The 21,129-nt window shown below is 44.2% G+C and overlaps 1 protein-coding gene across 1 annotated transcript in view; it reads left to right on the plus strand.

Moving 5' to 3' along the window:
- Positions 1–233: 233 nt before the first annotated feature.
- LOC104491015 (hemicentin-1-like) overlaps positions 234–21,129 on the plus strand; it is a gene marked incomplete at its 5' end in the record, with an annotated part of 25,245 nt that continues 4,349 nt past the window's right edge. Inside the window, 21 exon segments of the mRNA XM_010133370.1 lie at positions 234–275; positions 278–338; positions 1,131–1,400; positions 2,193–2,363; positions 2,570–2,740; positions 3,779–3,949; positions 5,198–5,368; positions 5,923–6,093; positions 7,647–7,817; positions 8,259–8,408; positions 8,715–8,852; positions 9,162–9,283; positions 11,385–11,479; positions 11,557–11,699; positions 12,985–13,047; positions 14,053–14,172; positions 14,436–14,570; positions 15,031–15,144; positions 15,443–15,568; positions 16,333–16,461; positions 19,845–20,195. Coding sequence (XP_010131672.1) covers positions 234–275; positions 278–338; positions 1,131–1,400; positions 2,193–2,363; positions 2,570–2,740; positions 3,779–3,949; positions 5,198–5,368; positions 5,923–6,093; positions 7,647–7,817; positions 8,259–8,408; positions 8,715–8,852; positions 9,162–9,283; positions 11,385–11,479; positions 11,557–11,699; positions 12,985–13,047; positions 14,053–14,172; positions 14,436–14,570; positions 15,031–15,144; positions 15,443–15,568; positions 16,333–16,461; positions 19,845–20,195 — 3,085 coding nt within the window.

The raw sequence follows: 21,129 nt of genomic DNA on the forward strand, positions 1-21,129 counted from the left end.
GATGCTCAGAATTCAGTAGTTGAAAGAAATTAAAAATGCAGTAGTAACAGTAAGAATAATTCACAATATCAGCTTAATGTTGATAAAAGCAAAATGTTGGAATACTTCAGAATCTGACTGGATGCCTCTGTGAGACCTAGCACGTGCCGTGTTGTGTTGTAGAAAACCTACCCGCAGGTAAAACCCTCATAATGATGACAGGTTATGTGACGACTTGGTTTTTGTTTCTTCAGAATGAAGATGCGGGTGACTACAAGTGCGTGGCTGCCAATGAGGCTGGTGCGTGGCTGCCAATGATGCTGGTGTGGTGGAACGCAGCCTGACGCTAACGCTTCAGAGTAAGACTCAAAGCAAAAAGTTTAATGCCACTAGATTGGAGCAACCACCTGCCTTGGGACAGGTGGATGCAGCTCCCAGTGCAATTTTGGAGGTTGGGCGCTTCACTGTAGGTTAAGATAATCTCATCTGTCATCATTAATATTTAAGAGTCTAGCCTAAGCTAGTGAGCGAGGTCAGAGAAGCGAAGCTTATAGAGAGCAATTCAGCCTCATCTTAGAAGCCAGCTTGGAACAGGGTGAATCACCTTCTGAAAGGGCCCGTTTCTCTTAGTGGGCTAGAGAGGGTGTCTATACAACAGGATTAAACCAGACTCTTAAGTTTTACAGTCAGGAAGTTACGTGAGATGAATCCCATTTTTCACCAGCAATATTTTATTTTTGGCAGAAATAATATTTTAGAAATATTTTCACTGGTGGAGACATTTTCTATTATAGCTTCAAGCAGTATAGATGTGCTACTTATGTCCCAGTTGCCTCTGGACATTATTGCTATTGCACCTTCCTGCAGGCTTTGAGAAGCAACACATTTTATCAATGAAGACAACTGTGTGCTCATATAGTTAGGCCTCAGTCCCAGCTTTGGTCCTCAGATGCTACGTATTAAAAGTAGCCTCTTGTCATTTTAACTTTTCTCTATTTCGACAGCGGAAGATCAACAATAATAATTTTAGTCAAAGTAAATTCACTTGATATTGTTTTCACCCTTGTTTTCAATAACGCCCTCGTTAGTATTCAATATAATGAAAAAAATGCAACCATGTGCCATTACCTGAAAGACCCTTTCCCTTCCAGGTCCTCCAGTCATTACCGTTGAACCTGTAGAGACAGTTATTGAAGCCGGTGCCACAGCCATGCTGAACTGCCAGGCAAACGGAGAGCCTCCTCCCATCATCAAATGGTCCCGCCAAGGTCATCCGGTTGTGAGCAATGAGAGAGTGACTGTCCTGTCTAACGGCTCCTTGCATATTGTTGCAGCGCAGAAGGAAGATACATCTGAGTACGAGTGTGTAGCGAGGAACCTTGTGGGATCTGCTCTTGTTAGAGTACCACTGACTGTCCAGGGTAGGTGCACAAAGTACACAGTAGTGACTATGTTCTTGACAGGGCAAGAGGCAACAGCCTTAAATTGCTCCAGGGGAGGTTGAGGTTGGCCCTGGGGAACAATTTCTTCCCTGTTGGGGTTGTGCAGGCGTGTCCCAGGCTGCCCAGGGCGGTGGTGGAGTCCCCATCCCTGGAGGGGTTTCCCAGCCGTGTGGAGGTGCTGCTGGGGGACAGGGGTCAGTGGGGATCTGGCAGTGCTGGGGCACAGTTGGTGTTGATAATCTTAAAGGTCTCTTCCAGCCAAAGTGATTCTATGATTCTATGACTATCAAACTGATATATTACAGCATTAATTGAGATAAATACCTTCAAGATTTTATCTTATCCGTGTTTTACAGTGAAGATATTTTATCTTATCTTCCTTATACTCATTAGGTACATGTTAAGCCCAGTTAGTGGGTTTCTGAGGTTTTGTTCCATTATACTCATCCAGCTGTGTGAGACAGATGAGTGTGAAGGACTGAGAGACAAAGAATAACAAAAGGATCTTGAACTCAATCCCATCCTCAGAACATATATCATAACTTAGTTGTGCTGCTCAAGAAAAGCAGTTTGGAGCACAAGCAGTAACTGTTGCAAAGCAGCTGGAGTATTCTCTGACCTGTGCTAAGATATTTCTGCAGTAATGCAGACGTGAAGTGAGTTGAATTTCCACGTATGACTTAGACGAAGCGCATTTTTCACTTCGCTGTGTCAGTGTGAGAGAGTTATGAGCACAAGCATGTCATGATGACATCACTATTCCCATGGCAGTGCACGGTGGATACTCGGAGTGGCTCGAATGGCGACCTTGCAGCATAACGTGTGGTCAAGGCGTTCAGGAGCGAGTCCGGCAATGCAACAATCCTCTTCCGGCAAACGGTGGCAGGAGGTGTGAGGGGCCTGACAGAGACGTTCGCAGCTGCCACAGCAAGCCGTGCCCAGGTATTTCTTTAATGAATCTGTTCTTTTAACACACCTTATGTTAAGTGCCCCAACAGCGAACCGTTATCACCATGGAGCTTCATGACACATCAGTTCTTCTAAGAAGCTGGAATTCATTTTGACTTAGGTGGAAAGGAAGAGAAAGTCTCAATAAATAACCCCAGATATATTTTTTCATTAAAACTGTGGGGTTTTCTGTTTCGTAGTGGATGGCAACTGGTCAGAGTGGGGGCTATGGGAAGAGTGTTCAAAGAGCTGTGGACAAGGTAACAGGACCAGGACCAGAACCTGCAGTAACCCACCAGCTCAGCACGGTGGGAAGCCCTGTGGTGGCAGTGCTGTGGATTCAGTCATGTGTATCATTCGGCCTTGCCCAGGTAAGAGACGAGTGGTTTAAAATTAGCAGCTTCCCACATAGGCTTCTTTTTTTTTTTTTTTTTTCCCCAAACCCAGCTTGTTTTAAATCATAGAAGAATCAAGCTCCCAATTTTTTTCTTTTAAAATTGCTTGTAATTTTGGTACTAGTTCTTGGAAACAGTCACAAGAGTAAGTGCAAGGAATATTCTCAGCATTTCTCAGTTTCTCATTTTTTTTCCACAATAAAAATTTTAACTATGTGTTTTGATGGTTTACAGTACTCATTACCCATGTTCTCACAGAGAAAAACTCACTGATCTAAATCTATTCTGCAAAGCCAATCAAAATGAAAAAAACAACAAACCACCAACTATTAAAAAGCCATGTAAAACAAGTTAATAATTTGAGACACGATGTGTATATTTTCCTCTGTTTTAATTTTCAGCCACATCTTCCTCCTAACTAGCTGAACATTCAGGTTTCTTTCCTGTCTTGATGGTACCTAACCTGTTTGGCAGGTTGTACTTCAATCATAAACCTTCACCACCGGAATCTTTACTTCTGCACAATGTTTATTATATTGATTTTCCATTTTTCCCTGGCTCTGCTACCACCACAATGCCAAATGTTCATCCGCTGGCCTGAGATTCATTTCTCTAGAACCTGGCAACAAAACCAGTTCTGGCTCCTGCTTACTGGTAGCCATCGGAGTTGTGTGCTGGCTTTAGCTCACGTGCCCCTTCCTGGCTGAGGCCTGCAGCCTGGCACGGGGCGGTCAGAGCCAGATAGCTTGGAAAAACACCAGATTTGATCAAGCGTTCAGCCCTGTAGTTCTAAGGTCGTAGTGAGGTGATGTATTCAGAAAACAGAAAGGAAGGAATTAATCTCTCTTTTGAAAACTGTTCCAGTTGTTGCTCAAGACAAAGGTATTTTCAAAGGCATGTTCAGGATATTTCACTTATTGATACTAAACAATGAAGCTTTTTTGCCTTAAGCTGTGTTTCAAGTTAAAGCAGCTGCGAAGTTTGAACAGTTCCATAGCTGTGCTGCCTTTGCAGTGGATGGTGAGTGGAGTTCTTGGCTGCCGTGGAGTCCCTGCAGCGAGACTTGTGGGAAAGGCACTCAGACACGACTGAGGCTCTGCAATAACCCTCCTCCTTCCTATGATGGATCGTACTGTGAGGGGTCTGATGCACAGATGCAGGTTTGCAGCAGGAGACACTGCCCGGGTAAGATGCATCAGACGCATAGAGAACAATAACAAACTTGTAATTTCCTTTCCAAATTCTACTCATCTTATATCAAAAGCTTTCCAGTTCTGAAAGTATAAAAATCATTTCAAGCCTTTTTTTTCACTGGCCCCTGTCACTGTCTTTAGCATCCCTCTGTAGACATTACTTAGTGGGTTTCTTCTCCTGGCCTGTCTCTCTCCCTTTACCCTGCCACTGTGCAAAAGCAGCTTTAAATCCTTGGCAGTTAAATTACAGGTTCCATAAACATTTCTTCTTTCAAATTTTCCTAGGTTCTGTTATTCACTTACCCTTTTCTTCCACGTTTCAGTAAGTTCTTCATGACTGGATGGGAAAAGTCCCACTTTTGAACTGTGACCTCTGAGGCTGAGTGCAGGGGTAATGAAGGGAATTGCATGAAGTGGGATGTGCAGGCAGTTCAGACTAGATCCTTCTTGACTTCACGCTCTGTTTTGCACGTGCCAGGTCCTATGCTGAGTCCCCGCTGTAACTATCACCAGGTAGAGGAGACAACTGTTCTTGTGGCAATTGAGCAGCTGAGGGCTCAATGTTGCACATTTATCTGGCTTGATGTGCTGCTGCCACAATGCTGATGCTTGCAGATAGTTTGCGACTGATCGGCCTCTACTCAGCCACCAATTCAAGCGTTCACACGGATGTACCTGTAACAGTTTGTGGCACTGTCTTGGGAGATCAAAGCCCCTACTACTGAACTGCTTAGACCTGCCTCATGAGAAATTTAGTAACAACTCCTATAAACAGCAGAGCCATTAAATCACAGCTCCGATAGCAAGGAGCAGTGAGAAGGTGGTGATGGTTACACCTTCAGACAGTGCAGCAGCAGCCACAGGAGGATGCATGAGTGGAGACTGGGCTTTTGGGATGGCACTTACTGGCCATCTACTGGCTGTGGTTATTTCAGCGACTGCTTTGTGTGAGGCTTGACTTGCTTACAGATATCTAAAAGTGTGTGACTGAGCTGGAGGATGGAGTGTTCCCTGACCGTGAGTCTGGTCAGGCTTACAGGTTATTTAGAAGACAGGTCATGCTTTTCTCCAGCTCTCACTCCTGGAAATCCCTATGTAGAAATCCCTGTGTAGCTGAGATGTTCTACAGATGGAGTCAGTAACATCCTGCAGTCAATTTTACCCTGACACAGCACTGATTTGCTTTGCTATTTCTGATGTCAGAGATGGTAACTATCCCATGCTGTGCCTTTCTCGCCAGTGGATGGGAAGTGGGCCGTGTGGAGCAGCTGGAGCGCCTGCACCGTGTCCTGCGGGGGAGGCAGCAGGCAGAGAACACGCCACTGCTCAGACCCAGCCCCACAGTTTGGGGGTCACAAATGTGAAGGAAATGACATACAAATTGATTTTTGCAACAGTGATCCCTGTCCGGGTAAGTGCTTTGGCTGCCGGTGTGCTTACTGGGTTTGTATGCATGTACAAGGGGAAGGGAGCCCTCCTCAAATCACACGCTGCCATGAAAATCAGGGGGGCTGAACACAGTCAGGGGTATTAGCTGTCTGGCAGGAATAAAAGCATCTCTTTGTCAGCCAGCCTGACTGGGACATTTAACAGTAACTATTAGGAGCACAAACCAGGAGCAGCTGGTCCATAAGGTCCTGCCGGACTGCCAGAGGTCAGGCACCTCGCTGAAGTGAGAGCTGCCAGTTGCACAGTGAATCCCCCTGTACCTCACAGCAGTGCAGAGACTCTTTTGATTACAGTGAACAATGATGTTCCAGAGCTGGTTAATACAGTCTGAGCAATCACTGAATGCTGGGCAAGGTGGTGTTCCTTGATGTTTCATTGTCCTGGGTTTTTTATCTTTATTTTGGGGAAAGAAATTAAAAAGTTATTCTCCAATAGGAATATTTTCCTAGCTTGACTGTCTGCTTTTAAGAATCTGTTATTAAGAGGAAGACAGATAAAATCAACTTATTTTTACAGTTCACGGCAACTGGGGCCCGTGGAGTAGTTGGGGAACTTGTAGTCGAACGTGCAATGGAGGCCAGATGAGGCGATACCGGACCTGCGACAATCCCCGCCCTGCCAGCGGTGGGAGGGCATGTGCAGGGGCTGACATGCAGATCCAGAGATGCAGCGCTGAACTGTGCCCTGGTGAGTGCTTGGACCAATAGAGAAGTGAAACACAGCTTTCCCTGGAAGACTTCAGGATCTACATAACGTGTGTGAGATTCTTGTGTTATGACAGGAGCATAGAACATTCCTGTAATGACTTACAATTTCATACAGTCTAATAATCCACCCTCACTTTTTTCTTTAAATGATTGTCACCCCCTTCACATGTTAGATTTCCCCAGAATGAGGTGGAATAACTCAAAACAAGACAAAGCATATGAAAATCTCTCCTACACCGAGTAATTCTACTTAGTTTTTACACTAAATACAGTTAATGAGGCTCCCAGTGAACTCTCATAATGTACTCCGAGAGCAGGGAAAAATGCTCAGCTCAAATGCTTTAAGCAAAATGACAACCAAGCAGTTGATTAATTTATTGACAATACATAACTCGGAGGCAGTCAGTGAACTTACACATTCAGGATCAGTATCAGCAACACAGAAGACAAATCACAATGCTGGAGACTTACTAAACACCCACAAATTTCTAAACACCCTTCTATAACTCATCCCAGAAAGGGGTTGTTATTGTATTAATTCTGATTTAATAATTAAATAATTAAATCTCTCCTCTGTGCACTCCCCATTACACACCCTTCTCCTGTGGATGATGCAGGAGCTCCAACTCCATGTACACCACTGGTGTATTCAGCATCCTGCTGACCTATGTGCTGGTGATGGACCCCATCTGGAGCCACATCTGCACACCCGAGGTGTGGGCCCCTGCCTGTTGCACCCCATGCCGTCAGCCTCCACTAGCTGGACACCAACTGCTTTGGTTCTTTATTGGCCAGATTTGTGTTTTGTTTGGTTTCTGGTGCTCTTGCATCGGTTTTGCAGTTAGGTTTTACGGGTAGACAGTTAAGTTGTCTCTAGCGATAGGCTACTGAGAAGTCTTGACCAGGACATTCTCAATATTGGCAGCAGTTCTTTGTGAACTGGTTTGTGATGGGTCTACATATGCATGACAGTGTGTTTCAGTTTTGAAATCTGTGGATCCTGATACTTCCAGGGCTCAGATGCAGAGACTGGCATGAGGCACCTCAGCAGAACCTCCTGGCTGGCAGTCAAGCCCTGGGGGGTGATGCGACTTTTCTCCTTGTAGCGCAATGCCAATAAGTAGGCAGCACCCAGAGCAAGCCAAGCTCACTTGCCCATACACTGCCCTTGGCATGCTGCTCCTGGGGGGGACTTGCATGACTGTGCAGAGAGATATGTGTAATTTACACTGTACAAAGTGTCCCTGGTCAGCCAGAAATGACACCTCTTCAACGTGGCATAGGGAAGAATTTGACCCAGCTCTTGCTAAATCCCCAACCGTTACACTGGAAACATCCTCTGGAAGAGCCTCCTTGTCTCCACTACAGCTGACAAAACTTTAAAGGTGGTGTGTTTCTGAGGGGAGAAGTTTGTATTTTGAGCTATTTCTTATTTCAAACGTGTTAGTTCCATTAAGAAAGAATGAACACTAAAGCATCACTGATCACCCATTTAAAATGAAAAGTTGCTTTCTTTGTTCTTCATTTCTTCAGTGGATGGAAACTGGGGGCAGTGGCAAACATGGAGCCAATGCTCTGCTTCATGTGGAGGAGGAGAGCAGACCCGCCTCCGCCTGTGCAGCAATCCAGCCCCGCTAAATCGAGGACGTCCTTGTCCTGGAGACTCCTCTCAAGTATCCAGGTGTAACACCCAAGCATGTCCGGGTGAGTTTGCTGCAGCTGGCATGCAATGACAGCATGGGGACAGCCCTTCCTCATGTCTTGGCCAGTTGACCCAAGTAACTGAATCTTTTTGGCTTGAATCTCCCCTGCCTCTTGAACTGGGTGTATTTTTTGATAACCTTTCCCACAGCACTAGAGAATGCTTTGAGCAGCTGTTGCTTTCCAGACAGGGGTGAGTGCGTAAGGTGACTCCCGTGTTACTGTGCGTGTATCTCACAGCGCTTACGTACAGCCGTGATGACAGCATCCTGGTTTTTTGCAGGACATGAGCCTTACTTTTGCAAATTATGTAGTAATGTATGCAGATGTATCCTTATTTCTTAAAATGCTGGACAACATTTGTGAATCTTCTCTCTCCCACAACATCAGACAGCAGAGTTTTCACATAGGCCTTCTGCTTTCTCCCTTCCCTCCTCTGCTCAGGTGGGCCTTCGCGTGCCAAAGGCAGCATCATTGGAAATATTAACAATATTGAATTTGGAATTGCTTTCCTGAACGCCACAGTAACAGACAGCCCCAACTCTGAAACTAGAGTAATCCAAGCAAAGATTACAAACGTCCCTCGCAGCCTTGGTAGGCTTTTCATTACCTTTTTATCACCTTTTGCCTTGAGCCAGGGTGAATTCTGTGCCATGGCAGTTTTCACCACTGTTTCATTAAGTCTGTCTGAAGAAACTTTTCATAGAGAGCGGAAAGGGGAATCTTCAATACTAACTTGCAGTACATTAGTATTTGTAAAACGTTTCCTCTGTATATACCAATACATGCTTTTTTTTTTCTGGTTTAAATCTTAAGGGTTTTACACTACTTTAGGTCTTCATAATCAACTGTCATGTGATGTTAGGAAAAAAGCTCTTAATTATGTCACGTTTCCCTCAGGTCCAGCGATGAGAAAGCTTGTTTCTATACTCAGCCCAGTTTATTGGACAACTGCAAAAGAAATTGGAGAAGCAATGAATGGGTTTACGCTCACTGACGCTGTCTTCAAGAGAGAAACACAAGTGGAGTTTGCAACTGGTTAGTTACCCGTGACAAATCATCTCTTTCTGCTTTCTGTAAGCTTGATAGATCCTGCAATTCTCAAAAAATAGCACATAACTGTTGCTGAACTTTGAGTCTTGTGGTTATACCAATATATTCTGAATGACTGCGGCTTTCTGAGACTTAAATACAGCTTTTAGTGCTGTAATTTGAAACACATTGTGTTTTCTATTATAGGCATAGAATGACATATAAAAATACGAGTATAAAATCAGATGGCGTATGGCTTAACGTGAGTTGTTGGCTAGGATATTTCATAAATCAATGTGCTCTTAAAATTCCTAGGTGAGATTCTGCGGATGACTCACGTTGCCCGGGGCTTGGATTCAGATGGAGCCTTGCTGCTGGATGTTGTTGTGAGTGGCCACGTGCTGCAGCTTCAGTCAGTCACTGATGTCAACATGAAGGTAAAGCTGCTGGAGATGTGACCCCTTCTATCACCAGTACCCTCTTTTTCCCTCATCTATAGTGAAGCAGCAGACACTCTGTCCTGGAAACTGTTTTACTGTATGTAACTTACTTTGTGCCTGGGTTAATGTTGTCTTTGGAATCAAAGATTTGTCAGCAGGAGGGCAGATATTTAGCTGTTAGAAGTGTTCATATTGGGAAGTGTTGTTGAGGCAGTTAACGCAGGCAGCGTGTCAGGTGTTGCTTTCAGCAGAGCTATAAAGGTGCATCGATAAAGGCTAAGGCGGCAAATGGCATCCTGGCTTGTATCAGCACTGGTGTGGCCAGCAGGAGTAGGGAAGTGATTGTTCCCCTGTACTGGGCACTGGTGAGGCCACACCTTGAGTCCTGTGTCCAGTTTTGGGCCCCTCACTTCAAGAAGGATGTTGAGGCACTTGGGCATATTCGGAGAAGGGCAACAAAGCTGGTGCAGGGTCTGGAAAGCAAATCTTATGAGGAGCGGCTGAGTGACCTGGAGTTGTTTAGCCTGGAGAAAAGAGGGTGAGAGGAGACCTTATTCCTCTCTACAACTCCCTGAAAGGAGGTTGTAGAGAGGTGGGGGTTGGTCTCTTCTCCCATGTTACAAATGACAGGACGAGAGGAAACGGCCTCAAGTTGTGCCAAGGGAGATCTAGGTTAGACGTCAGGAAGAACTGCTTTACAGAGAGGGTTGTGAGGCATTGGAACAGGCTGCCCAGGGAGGTGGTGGAGTCCCCATCCCTGGAGGTGTTTGAGATGTATGGATGTGGTGCTGAGGGACATGGTTTAGGGACCCTGGTAGTGCAGGGGAAACGGTTGGACTTGATGGTATTAAAGGTCTACTTCCAACCAAATGATTCTATGATCTTAAACCTGCCTGACTTCTTGGCTTCCCCGAAGATGACACCAGCTCTTTTATACCATGACACCTTGCAGAAAGTTCTGACTGTTACCGATGATTTGTTTGGAGCTCCAGCTATACTTAGTCTGGCAGAGAAACATTCCTGTGGCTAATAAAGTTGCCAGGATAGGGGGTTAACAGACTCTGAACAGCTCACATCACAGGGTGTTTGGTGTGCTCTGGCCATGCACGCCGTCACGCGTCTGCTAACGATGCGCTCCTTTTTCTGTGACAGCATCCAAGCTCTGTATTGTGGAGACAGCTCTTGTGGCAAACAGGCCTTTTGTGCAAGTTATCTGAAATATTTTACAGGGTCTGTTTTTTCAAAGAATGATACTCCTCTCTGATCTGTTTCAGGAGTGATCAGAGAGGGCAGTTTGCATGATCACATGGCAAAGGGTTATAATCTCACTACTGTTGTTTCCAGAAAATATTCCTTGCTGCTCCCTGAGTAAGACAGCTTTTCATACTGACCTCGTACTCCTGACCGAAAGATGGAGTTTGCAGGAGCTGTTTTTCTATCTTTCAGGTTTAGCATAAGACATGAAAAACATTTTGCTTAATGTAATATGCAGGATTGAAGTTTTGGGTTAAAACCAGGTGTTTGATAATTGGTTTTACTGTGAAAGAAAGAACGTTCTTCAAAGATGTTTCTATAAAGGTGTTAATTTCTGTAAAGGTGGTAATTAAAAAGTGGTAGATGACCAGTGAAACTGTTCTAATATTAATCCTCCAGTGCTATAAATACACATGCAGTTCTTGGTGTTTTGATACACTGCAATATGTAGCCTGGCCACTATTTACTCCTCTTTTCAGTGGCAGTTTGTCATTACTGAGCGTTTATTTAGCACAGGTTGTCAGCATCTGACTTAGGATACAAAAGAAATATTTAGACCTCAAAAGCCAGTTATTGAGCAAGAATAATTTTCAGGTTTTTTGGGAAATGCTCTGCTGTAGTGCCCATCATCAGGACCCTCAGCACACCTGCCTGTTCTTATTTTAAAAACTACTCCAGATGCCTTTAACATTCAGCAGTTAAAATAAGAGTAAAAAAGGCAGGTCTGGCACATGAAATACAGTTTGTTTGGCTGTTAAGGAAAAATGCCTTCCTCAGAATAGACTTCATACCGCATTAAAGTACGAGGACTGCGGTGGCTGATGCCTGAATCGCACTTTCTCAGGATTACACAGAAGACTACATCCAGACAGGCCCTGGACAGCTCTACGCCCATTCTACCCGTCTCTTTGCGGTAGATGGAGTCAGCGCTCCCTACACATGGAACCACACAATCAACAGCTCTACGCCCATTCTACCCGTCTCTTTGCGGTAGATGGAGTCAGCGTTCACTACACATGGAAACACACCATCACCTATGATTACAAGAAAGGGAAGATGCCTTTCTTGGTGGAAACACTCCACGCTTCCTCCATTACAACAGAGTACAACGCGCTGGAGCAAACGGCAGCTTTTCAGATCCATGCATCCATTGCCAAAGGTACTGTTCCAGTCTGTCACAAACGCAGGTTAATGGAAGAGTTATCTCCTGTCTTCTCAGAATGCACTGCTGCTCTTCTCAAAAGCTGGTTATGGCCTTGAAGGAGAAAACTGTGACACTTGGGTAATGTTAGTTTAGATCCTGGCACCTACGTGTCTTGTTAATGTACTGATAGTCTAGTCTGTAAGAGCTATTGCAGTTTGCCCTTTCCCTTCATCTGCAGGTCTCGTTGATGATGCTCGTCTGCCTTTGCAAGCACTGCTGACAGCATCACCAGTAGCTTCAGACCCTCAACCTAAAATATTTCTCCATTTCCTTGCACATATCTTTCATTCTCTACAATGAAACTACTGTCACTTTTTGTGGAGGGTCAAGTGTTGCTGGGGTTTTATGTTCGGGTTTGGTCTTGCATAGCAGTTAAGGATGGTGTGTTTTCTTCTCACAGGAAAACCCACAAATGTAAGTAAGATAATACCGAGGTGGAAGAACATTCAAAACTCAGCACTAAAATGGGTTAAATGGCCCAAGTCTTTCCTCAAACTGAGCTTTTCTGGAATTATTTGACATATACAGAAGAAAAAATCATGCTGAGCTGCAGCCTGAAAACTTTCTTGATGCTTTACTGATGTATTTTTTTAAGGCCAGATATGAATGCTGTGCAGACACCTGAGTATGGACAGTCTGTAAACCTGATGAGCCCTAACGCAGGGCCAGTAGCTCCCTCACCCACTGTACCAGGTTTGAGCGTTACTAACTGCTGGCTTTTGTTAACCCTTTATCTTGGGGGTCTTACAGGTTAGGGCATACATTTGTGTAAGCAGATTTTCCTTTGAGAGAGCCTAACTGGTTAGCAGAAAGCCCTGTTACCTTTTTACACAGTCTGTCAAACAAAACAACGCAGTTTTGAAAGTAAACGAATCAGGAGGATTGCCTATTGCAGCCCTTCCTTTTGATAACAAATGTAGTAAAATAATGATTAGCCCATTTGCCAGACCATGAACTCACTGTGCGATTTGAAACACAAGTAAGATTTTTCTTTTTTACCACTTTAAAAAGCGGTCTGAGAAAAGGAAGTCCCCAGATTAAGTTATGATAAATCTGGTCAAGCCTTTACTGAACTTGCATTTATTTCCTCCAACAATTAATGTACTGCCTTTTTTTTTATTTTATTTCCTATTTACTGAATCCATTTTGCACTTCTCAAGGGTTGGTTGGTTGTTTTTTTTAAGTAATAAAATGGGCATATTTTCATCCACAAGTAACATGTGCTTCCTTCACCGTACAGGAGATCGTAGCAATCAGTGCCCCCCTGGGTTTGCTCTGGACTCCACTGGGCCTTACTGTTCAGGTAACGCTGTGACAAGGGCGGTGTGTAACCATGGACTCACAGAATGATTTGGGTTGGAAGGACCTTTAAAGTTCATCTAGTTCCACTCCCCTCTCTTGGGCAGGGACACTTTCTACTAGACCCAGGTTGCTCAAAGCCCTGTCCAACCTGGCCTTGAACACTGCCAGGGGTGGCAGATTCCTGTGCCAGTGCCACAGCACCCTCACAGGAAAAAATGTATTCTTTATTTCCAATCTTAATCTCCCCCATTTTAGTTTAAAATCGTTACCCTTGTTCTGGCCCTTTACTGGGTCCCTGCTAAAATGTCTCTTTCCGTCTTTCTTATGAGCTCCCTTTAAGTACTGGAAGGCCACACTAAGGTCTCCCTGGAGCCTTCTCTTCTCCAGGCTGAACAACCCCAACTCAATCAGCGTGTCCTCACAGCAGAGGGGTTCCAGCCCCTGACCATTTCTGTGTCCCTCCTCTGGACCTGCTCAAAGAGGTCTTTGTCTTGTGCTGGGGGCCGCAGTGCTGGATGCAGTGCTCACCCACCAGAGTCCACATCACCTTTACTAGAGTTTCAAAGCCTGCAGCACATTGATAAAAGGACGTGGATCCACAGGCAGAGGGACACTTCACCTCTGTACTCCTCTAGAATATAAGTAGTCCCCAGACAGCTTTTCGTCAGCGCTTCAGATACTGTGGCTCAGTGTCCCCCAGTTGTATCTGCTGAGCAGTGAAGCACTTAGATGATCCGTGTGGAGGGAAGAATGAGTGGTGGAACCTGCACAACAGCCCAAGGTTCCTGTCTGGGGGATGGAGGTGAAGAGAAGGTTAGGAGCATTTTAGTTGTCTCCTCCAGATGACGGAGTCACATTTGTTTGAGGGAACAACCATCTGATATACTTTTGTGGACTTATTTTATTGCCCTTTGAAAGCTTATAAATTAAGGAAATTATACAAGAAACAAACACCGTCCAAAAGGTTTAAAACCAGGAAAACAAGGTTGCTTATTCCTTGTTTCAGACGAAGATGAATGTGCTGCGGGAAGCCCTTGTTCCCATACCTGTCATAACACCATGGGATCTTACTACTGCTCCTGTCCAAAGGGCCTCACAATCTCTGCGGATGGCAGAACATGTCAGGGTAAGAGACGTGTTGCAGTGGACAGGCTGGGTGCGAAAAGCCCCATGGCACTTAAATTGCTAGGAAAATGTTCTGGTCGGGTTTTCTCATTGTAAGAATATAATTTATTGGTGCTATTCTAATTGTTTAATACCTGAATATATTTGTAATAGAGTATTTTGTAGTTGATTACGCTCCAGGCGCTGCTTAATCTGTGTTGCATTTTGACACAGTGAGGTTTTAATTACAGCCAGGTTTTAATTACAGCCTGGTTTTAATTACAGATGTTGATGAGTGTGCAGTAGCTGGCCACACGTGCCACGGGGGCCAGGACTGTGAGAACACCGTTGGCTCATACCGCTGCGTGCTCAGGTGTGGGAGCGGTTTCAGAAGGACAGCCGATGGGTTCAGCTGCCAAGGTACGGAGGGAGAGCTCTCCGGGTTTTGGCGTTCGCTTTCTCGCACTGGCAATGCAGTCTTTCACACAACCGACAGTAACATTTGGAAAGATGCATCTCCAAGTGTGGTGTCTATAAATTTTCATTATTAGGGTTGTGGTTTGGAGCAGGGGGAGGGGTTCAGTGTTGGTTGTTGGTTTGGGGTTTTTTTATGTTGGGGTTTTTTGGTTTTCATGTTTAAATCTTCTGCTTTTTCCATCTTTAGAAATAAATTTAAAATCCTAGCAGGGAATTATCTAATGTTTTTCCATTTGTGTCCCACGTGCATTTTCTTTTGTGGAGAAGTGAGAGAAATATTTCGAATGTCCCTCACTAGCGTAGTAACTTGAGCATAAAACAAAGTCCAGCCGAAACGCTGTTCAGATAAATGCTGACCAGGCAACTCACAGCTGTGGGATCAAGGATTTGTGTTGTTCAACAGATGTTAACGAGTGTCAAGAGTCCAACTCCTGCCATCAGCGGTGCTTCAACACTATAGGAAGTTTCCACTGTGGGTGTGATCCAGGATACCAGCTGAAGGGCAGAAAGTGCATGGGTACGAATGAGCCTTTGAACAGTCGTTTCCTCTTTCCAGTTCAGCGTGTATTTGTTGGTCTGTTTGTTACTGGAAACCTTTAGCAATGAAAGTCTTGCCATGGGTGATACCCGTAGTATGTCTGTCTGAATTTGTTTGTAAAGCCGAACTAAGGACGCTGGAGCTGGGCTCGCTGATAAACATGCATTCAAATGCACGTACAGTATAGTTACAGTTGGATTATTCTGCTCTTTAGGAACGCAGTGTAAGGAAGTGACTTCACTTCCGTTCTTGCTTTTTTCTTTCTTTTTTTAATAAGATATAAATGAATGCAGGCAGAGTGTGTGCAGGCCTGACCAGCTTTGCAAAAACACCCGCGGTGGCTATAAGTGCATTGACCTGTGTCCCAACGGAATGACCAAAGCAGAGAATGGAACTTGTATTGGTGAGTAGGAGCGTCAAGGCACTGTACCATGATGGTAAACACAGGGACAATGTTGAATTTTTTTTTTTAATAATCTTGGAAATGGTTCATTTCCAGTTAATACAAGTTGCACTTAAGGCACCAACTTTTTTTCATTTATGGGAACATATGTTTAACTTTCTTGTAACTGGTGGTAAAACAAGAGCTGTATCCTCACCACTTTTACTTCTCTGATGCTCTTAAGAATGAACAGTCAGGTTTTTCTCTGCATCTTTTCAGTGTTGCCACCTTGAATTCTGCAAGTTGTTCACTGACTGAGCCATGTGAATGTTTTCTTAAGCGTTTGTCTCAGGAGCTCTGAATCAAGATCACAGGTCCTTGCTGCTTCTCAGGAATGCTTTTAAATGTACCCAGTGTTATGTATACTACCACATCTCTTTGTCTAGTGGGATATGATGGGAAGATTGAGTATGTCTCTTGAAAATAGCTGATCACATTGGAAACCTCAGTGAAAAGTTTTGAAAATTAATGGGAAAAGTGTGTGTAAATGCAAAAATGTATCTTTGTATCTGCTCCAAATCTGCTTGCAGATTCGTAATACAAACTGTTACAATCCCTAATGGGGGCACCAAGTAAGGAAAGTGTGCATTCAGAGGCCAGATCTAGCTAGCTAATGCTTAGCTGCATTCCTTCTACGTGAAGAAGTCTGAAGCTGGAAGAAGTCTGAAGCTGGAAGAAGTTTCAAGAAAAATCTTGACTCATAACCCTTGCCTTGTTGCTTGCAGATCTTGATGAATGCCGGGATGGAACCCACCACTGCCATTACAACCAGATCTGTGAGAACACGAGAGGAAGTTACCGCTGTGTGTGTCTAAGGGGATACCGGTCCCAGGGAGTTGGAAGACCTTGTGTGGGTAAGCTGTTCAGTCACATCAGTATCACATGCTGCTGCTTTTGGCTGGGCTTTCTGCTGGAACACATCCAACAATGCTCTCCTGTTTCAAGACTATGCCATATAAACAAGTACAAAATTCCCCATTAAAACAAAGTGTCTCATTCAAAACCAATAGTCAAAACTAAATCATTCCTGTTATAGGTCCCCATTTGGAAAACAGAGGGTCTCAGAGCACTGGTGGATGGGTACTGGCTATACCCAGGACTGTGCTGATTGGCGCCTGAAGGAGTGATGGATGCCCCTAAAGGAAGTGTGTTGCAAGAGGCACCATATGCCCAGAGCTCACCTCTGCAAGCCAGTGACACAGACACACTTACCCATCCGCTGGAACTGCAGAGGGTGTTCTCTGTGCGGGCAGACTGGAGGGAGCTGATACACACTGATCACACAACACTCCCCGTTCTGGTTGGGGTGGATCACAGCGGGGAAGGAGGATTCCTGCCAGTCACAGGAATGCTGACCGTGTAGTTACTCCCCCCTGCCGTCTGTGTGGAACCTTTTGGCATAAAAACGTGCAGAGTTTTCTCCCTCGTGCCCCGGCGTAGCAATTGAAGGGTGTTCTCATGGCTCAGGTGGGGAGAACAACAGAGTCAGCACAAGTGCATAAAACACTTCCCCAGGCATTTAACTGACCTCAGGATGGCACTAGGATCATCTAGATTCACCCTTTCTGTGTTTATGTAGAATATGTAAAATACAATAGCTGAGCCACCCTGATAACAGTGATTTATGAATGTTAGCAGATGACACTAGGTCTGGAGGCTGGTTCCAGTTGCTGTCATGTATCATATCAGGCCAGCGTTCCTCCGTGATGACTCCTGCAGGATTAGCCTTCTGAGGTGATAAACAGCTGCTCTGGAGAACAGGGTTGGTTTTATCTTTTAAACAACCAAAGATTTGGGAATACTGAGCCAGGAATGTTTTGAGTTTTTTGAAGAGATTAAACTGCAGTAAGAAACTGTTTGGCTGTAGACCAAGACATTACTTCCAGCTGCCTCTCTACTGAAATGAAATAAATCCCAGACTCCTTAACATACATTAAAAGCATTTACATTTCTGACATTAAGAAGCAGGATAAATTCTAGGACTACAGATTTGCCCAGAACACTAGCAGCTGTCCTAAAGCCATCTTCTGACCAGGGACCACTGAGAGCTCCCTTTGAAATTAAAGTATGACCTTTATGCACCTTTGTATTGTTATTTGCTTAACAAAAGATTAAAATATAGTTGCATCAAAGCTGAAGTTCACACGTGTTAATAAATGCAACACGTGCAGGAATGTAAAATCAATTATTGTTCTTTATGTTAAAAAATGCAGGAGAACTTCACTGGTTTAGGTTCACAGTCATTTCACCTTGTTCTTGTAAGTACTTAATATTCATAGTGTGTCACTGAAGGGACACCGCCCCATGGAGACTCAGGCTTAGCAGTCAGCCAGCGATCGCTTCTTACGGGGATTAATGCGAGTGACTTGCTGCCTTCCACTTCGCTCATATTGCACAGGATGATCCTAGGAAAGACATGGCGTGAATTTTCATCAGCTCTGTTTCTTTCCGTGATAGTCTTAATGTTGTTATCCACAACTTTCCGAGGACACTGGCCATTGTGCAGATGTCAGGGCACGTACCTACTATCTGGTTTGTGCAGGTAAAGAATGTTAAACTCAGCATCTAGAGAGTAGTTAAGTGCTAAGGAAGTACCGAGTTTCGGTGTTCTCTACACGTATACAAGTAACATGTTTTTCATCTTAAGAACGTGAAGGAGTAGAAACTTAAAATCCATATTAGTTTTTACAGTATTAAAAACAAAACTTCCTTGTTTATTACACCTGGGAGTATTATTACAATGATATTTCAACTAATACATAGCGTTTCAGTTATGTGTTTGTGAAATCACAGTTGGAAAATACCACAATAATTATCCCCAGGTTTCCAACTCTCAAAACACGTCATTATTAATACCCCCCAGAATTCCTGAAAACTTTAGAATGTGTGAAGTATTGAACTCTTAACAAAAATACAATCTAATAGACTCTGACATTTCTGAACAGCATTACTGCGTAAATACCAGTATCCTGGCTTTGGGTCGTGATCAGTTACACACTGCCCAAAATCCTGTGTTCAGAGGGAACCGGAGCGAAGCTGGAGTAATGCCCCCTTGGTGGCAGAATGAGCAGATTTTTTGCGTTTCTTAGTAAAGCCATTCTTAGTAAAGAATGACTGTAGGTTAGAAAAGTGTGTCAAATTTTCAGCTGGGCCTGGAGTTACTCAATGAAAACTTTAGAAAATTGCTCTCTGGTGGTGTCTGAGGGAGGAGGCCTGGCTCTACGGCATCCAAGAGCACTCGTATTTACTTTCTTTTGCTTGAAGGACACTCACGATGTTGTTTTCTTAAAGCCTTTACTGTACTTTGTGTACTTACCTCTCTGTTTTGATTTAAGGATGGATATTTACTGCTTGGGTTGGTCAAATGACTTTGGATTACAATTTGAAGGGCAACGACTTCTAAAAAAAACCAGGATTCCTTAGGAAAAAAATATTCTGTGTTTTAATGATACACAAGTGAATTTATATTCAGTGTTAAGTCTCTAACATTTCGTGGCTGGAGAGACCAGTAATGACAAGAAAGGTTAGAACACTCCCAGCCTCCTTCCCCTGTGGCCCTGTGACACATCCTTGAGACCCAGTTTTTGCCCTGACACAGAGTATAATAACCGTTTTGCGGCTTCCGAGCTTTTCTCTGTGCCAGACTGAACGAATTCCTAACTGTACTGCTCACGAATGCTCCCTGTTAAGGATCCTCCTTTAAAGAAGAGCCCAACAGCTTCTCCCACCCATCGGTGGAACACTTCTGAAAAAATTTTCTGAAGTATCTGTGACACGATGAACCATGTGGTTCCTGAGGACCGTGTCCTCATCGGAGGACCTCTTTTCTGGGGACCAGCAGGAACCGCAGCCAGCAGCTTTTGGGCTGTCACGTGGCTCTGCCACTGCAAAAGCAAGGGAACAGACTTGGATCCCCATTCTATAGCCACACAGTCCTTCAGTACCACTCGAGGCAACAGGTTCAGCAAGAGCTGTTGTCCTCTGTGAGCACAGCCTTACGTCACAAGCAGCCGCAGAGGAGGAGTAAAGGTATATTACTGTGCACGCCAGAATCACCTGCCGACCTAGCATTGTGTTTTTCATATTTTACTACCTTCAAGATCTCACTTGAATGTCTTGAGTTTGTTCCACAGCTTGAGAAAAGTAGATGTGTGTCTCTATACATATAGTTACGTGTTGTTTTGTTTTTTTCTCCTTTCCACATGGTTTGTTGCTCTGGATCATGTCACATGAGCAGACTTTAATGAATGTGACCAAGTGCCTAAGCCCTGTGCATTTCAATGCACCAACACCCCCGGCAGCTTCAAGTGTATCTGTCCACCTGGACAACAGTTATTAGGTGATGGGAAATCTTGCGCTGGATTGCAGAGATTGCCAAATTACGGTGCCTATTACAATAGCTATAACTATGCTCAATTCTCCCCTGTGAGAGACAACTATCAACCTCAACAGTATCACAGGCACTCCTCAAATCTCTACAGCTCCTTCTCGGAGTATAGAAACAGCAGAATACCTTTCTCCAGGACTAGAAGGAACGTTAGAGAAACTTGTCCTGAAGGCTATGAGGCAAGAACTAACAGATGTGTAGGTAAATGTCAGTTGTATCTATGTGGTTCTTTTGGTTTGGGCCTTATTCTCAGGTTACCATTTCATATATCCCAGGGGACGATGCTTGGTCATGCTCTGCGTTTTTTTCATATTACCCTGATAAATACTGAGTTCTGCATGTTCTTGTCTTCTGAGCACATTGTAGCAAAAATGTTCTCAAACCTCCCCCTTGTAACATCTTGATTTGATCATGCTGCTTATCGTGTGTTTGCAAATCATTTCCCTCTGTTACTCCCTTTCTTCTCATGGTAGCTCACCTTTGAGTTTTCTCGCACTTCAATGAAACACTGGTAGACCCAGTTTAGTCCTGGGGGCTATGCTTATGTCAGCCTCCTGCTGATGGTAGTAATAGCCTGATGGTAGTGATAGCCTGTACAAATACAGGTTGTAGAGTGGATCACACGAGGGCCAATGCCAGCACCGCGCCAGGACGGTTCGTCACTGCTGTGTGCGCGAGATAAGCAGAAGCTTTTAAATTCTCTGTAGTTATGATGCCAAGCAGTTGTGATGTAATTCACTGAGCATGAGTTCTAAGGAATTTGGATTTTAAGTAAACAAACAGGGGTTTGTTGTGAGCTGTGACAATGACAGCACTGCCACTTCTTTTTCCATGAGCTGGAGAGCAGAGTACTTACGGTAACTGGAACTTTATGCCCCAATTTTTTTTTTTTTAAGAGGCACAAAGCCTCAGAGCACACTCTAAGCCCAACAGGAAACAGAGGTATTTGGCATGTCTAACTGTCAAGCATTTATCTTGCTTCCTCCTTACTCCATGAGCTTTTCTGAGGGTTTTCACTGAAATTTTCACAGGTATTGATAATAGAATTCAACTTCTCCTGAAAGTCAAAAGGAACAGCAGCCTGGGCTGTTCACTGGCTGGGTTGTGCTAAATGCGGAAACAATAAGGGGTTAAA

Source organism: Buceros rhinoceros, unplaced genomic scaffold, assembly GCF_000710305.1.
Source record: "Buceros rhinoceros silvestris isolate BGI_N320 unplaced genomic scaffold, ASM71030v1 scaffold15133, whole genome shotgun sequence".
Lineage (NCBI taxonomy): Eukaryota > Metazoa > Chordata > Aves > Bucerotiformes > Bucerotidae > Buceros > Buceros rhinoceros.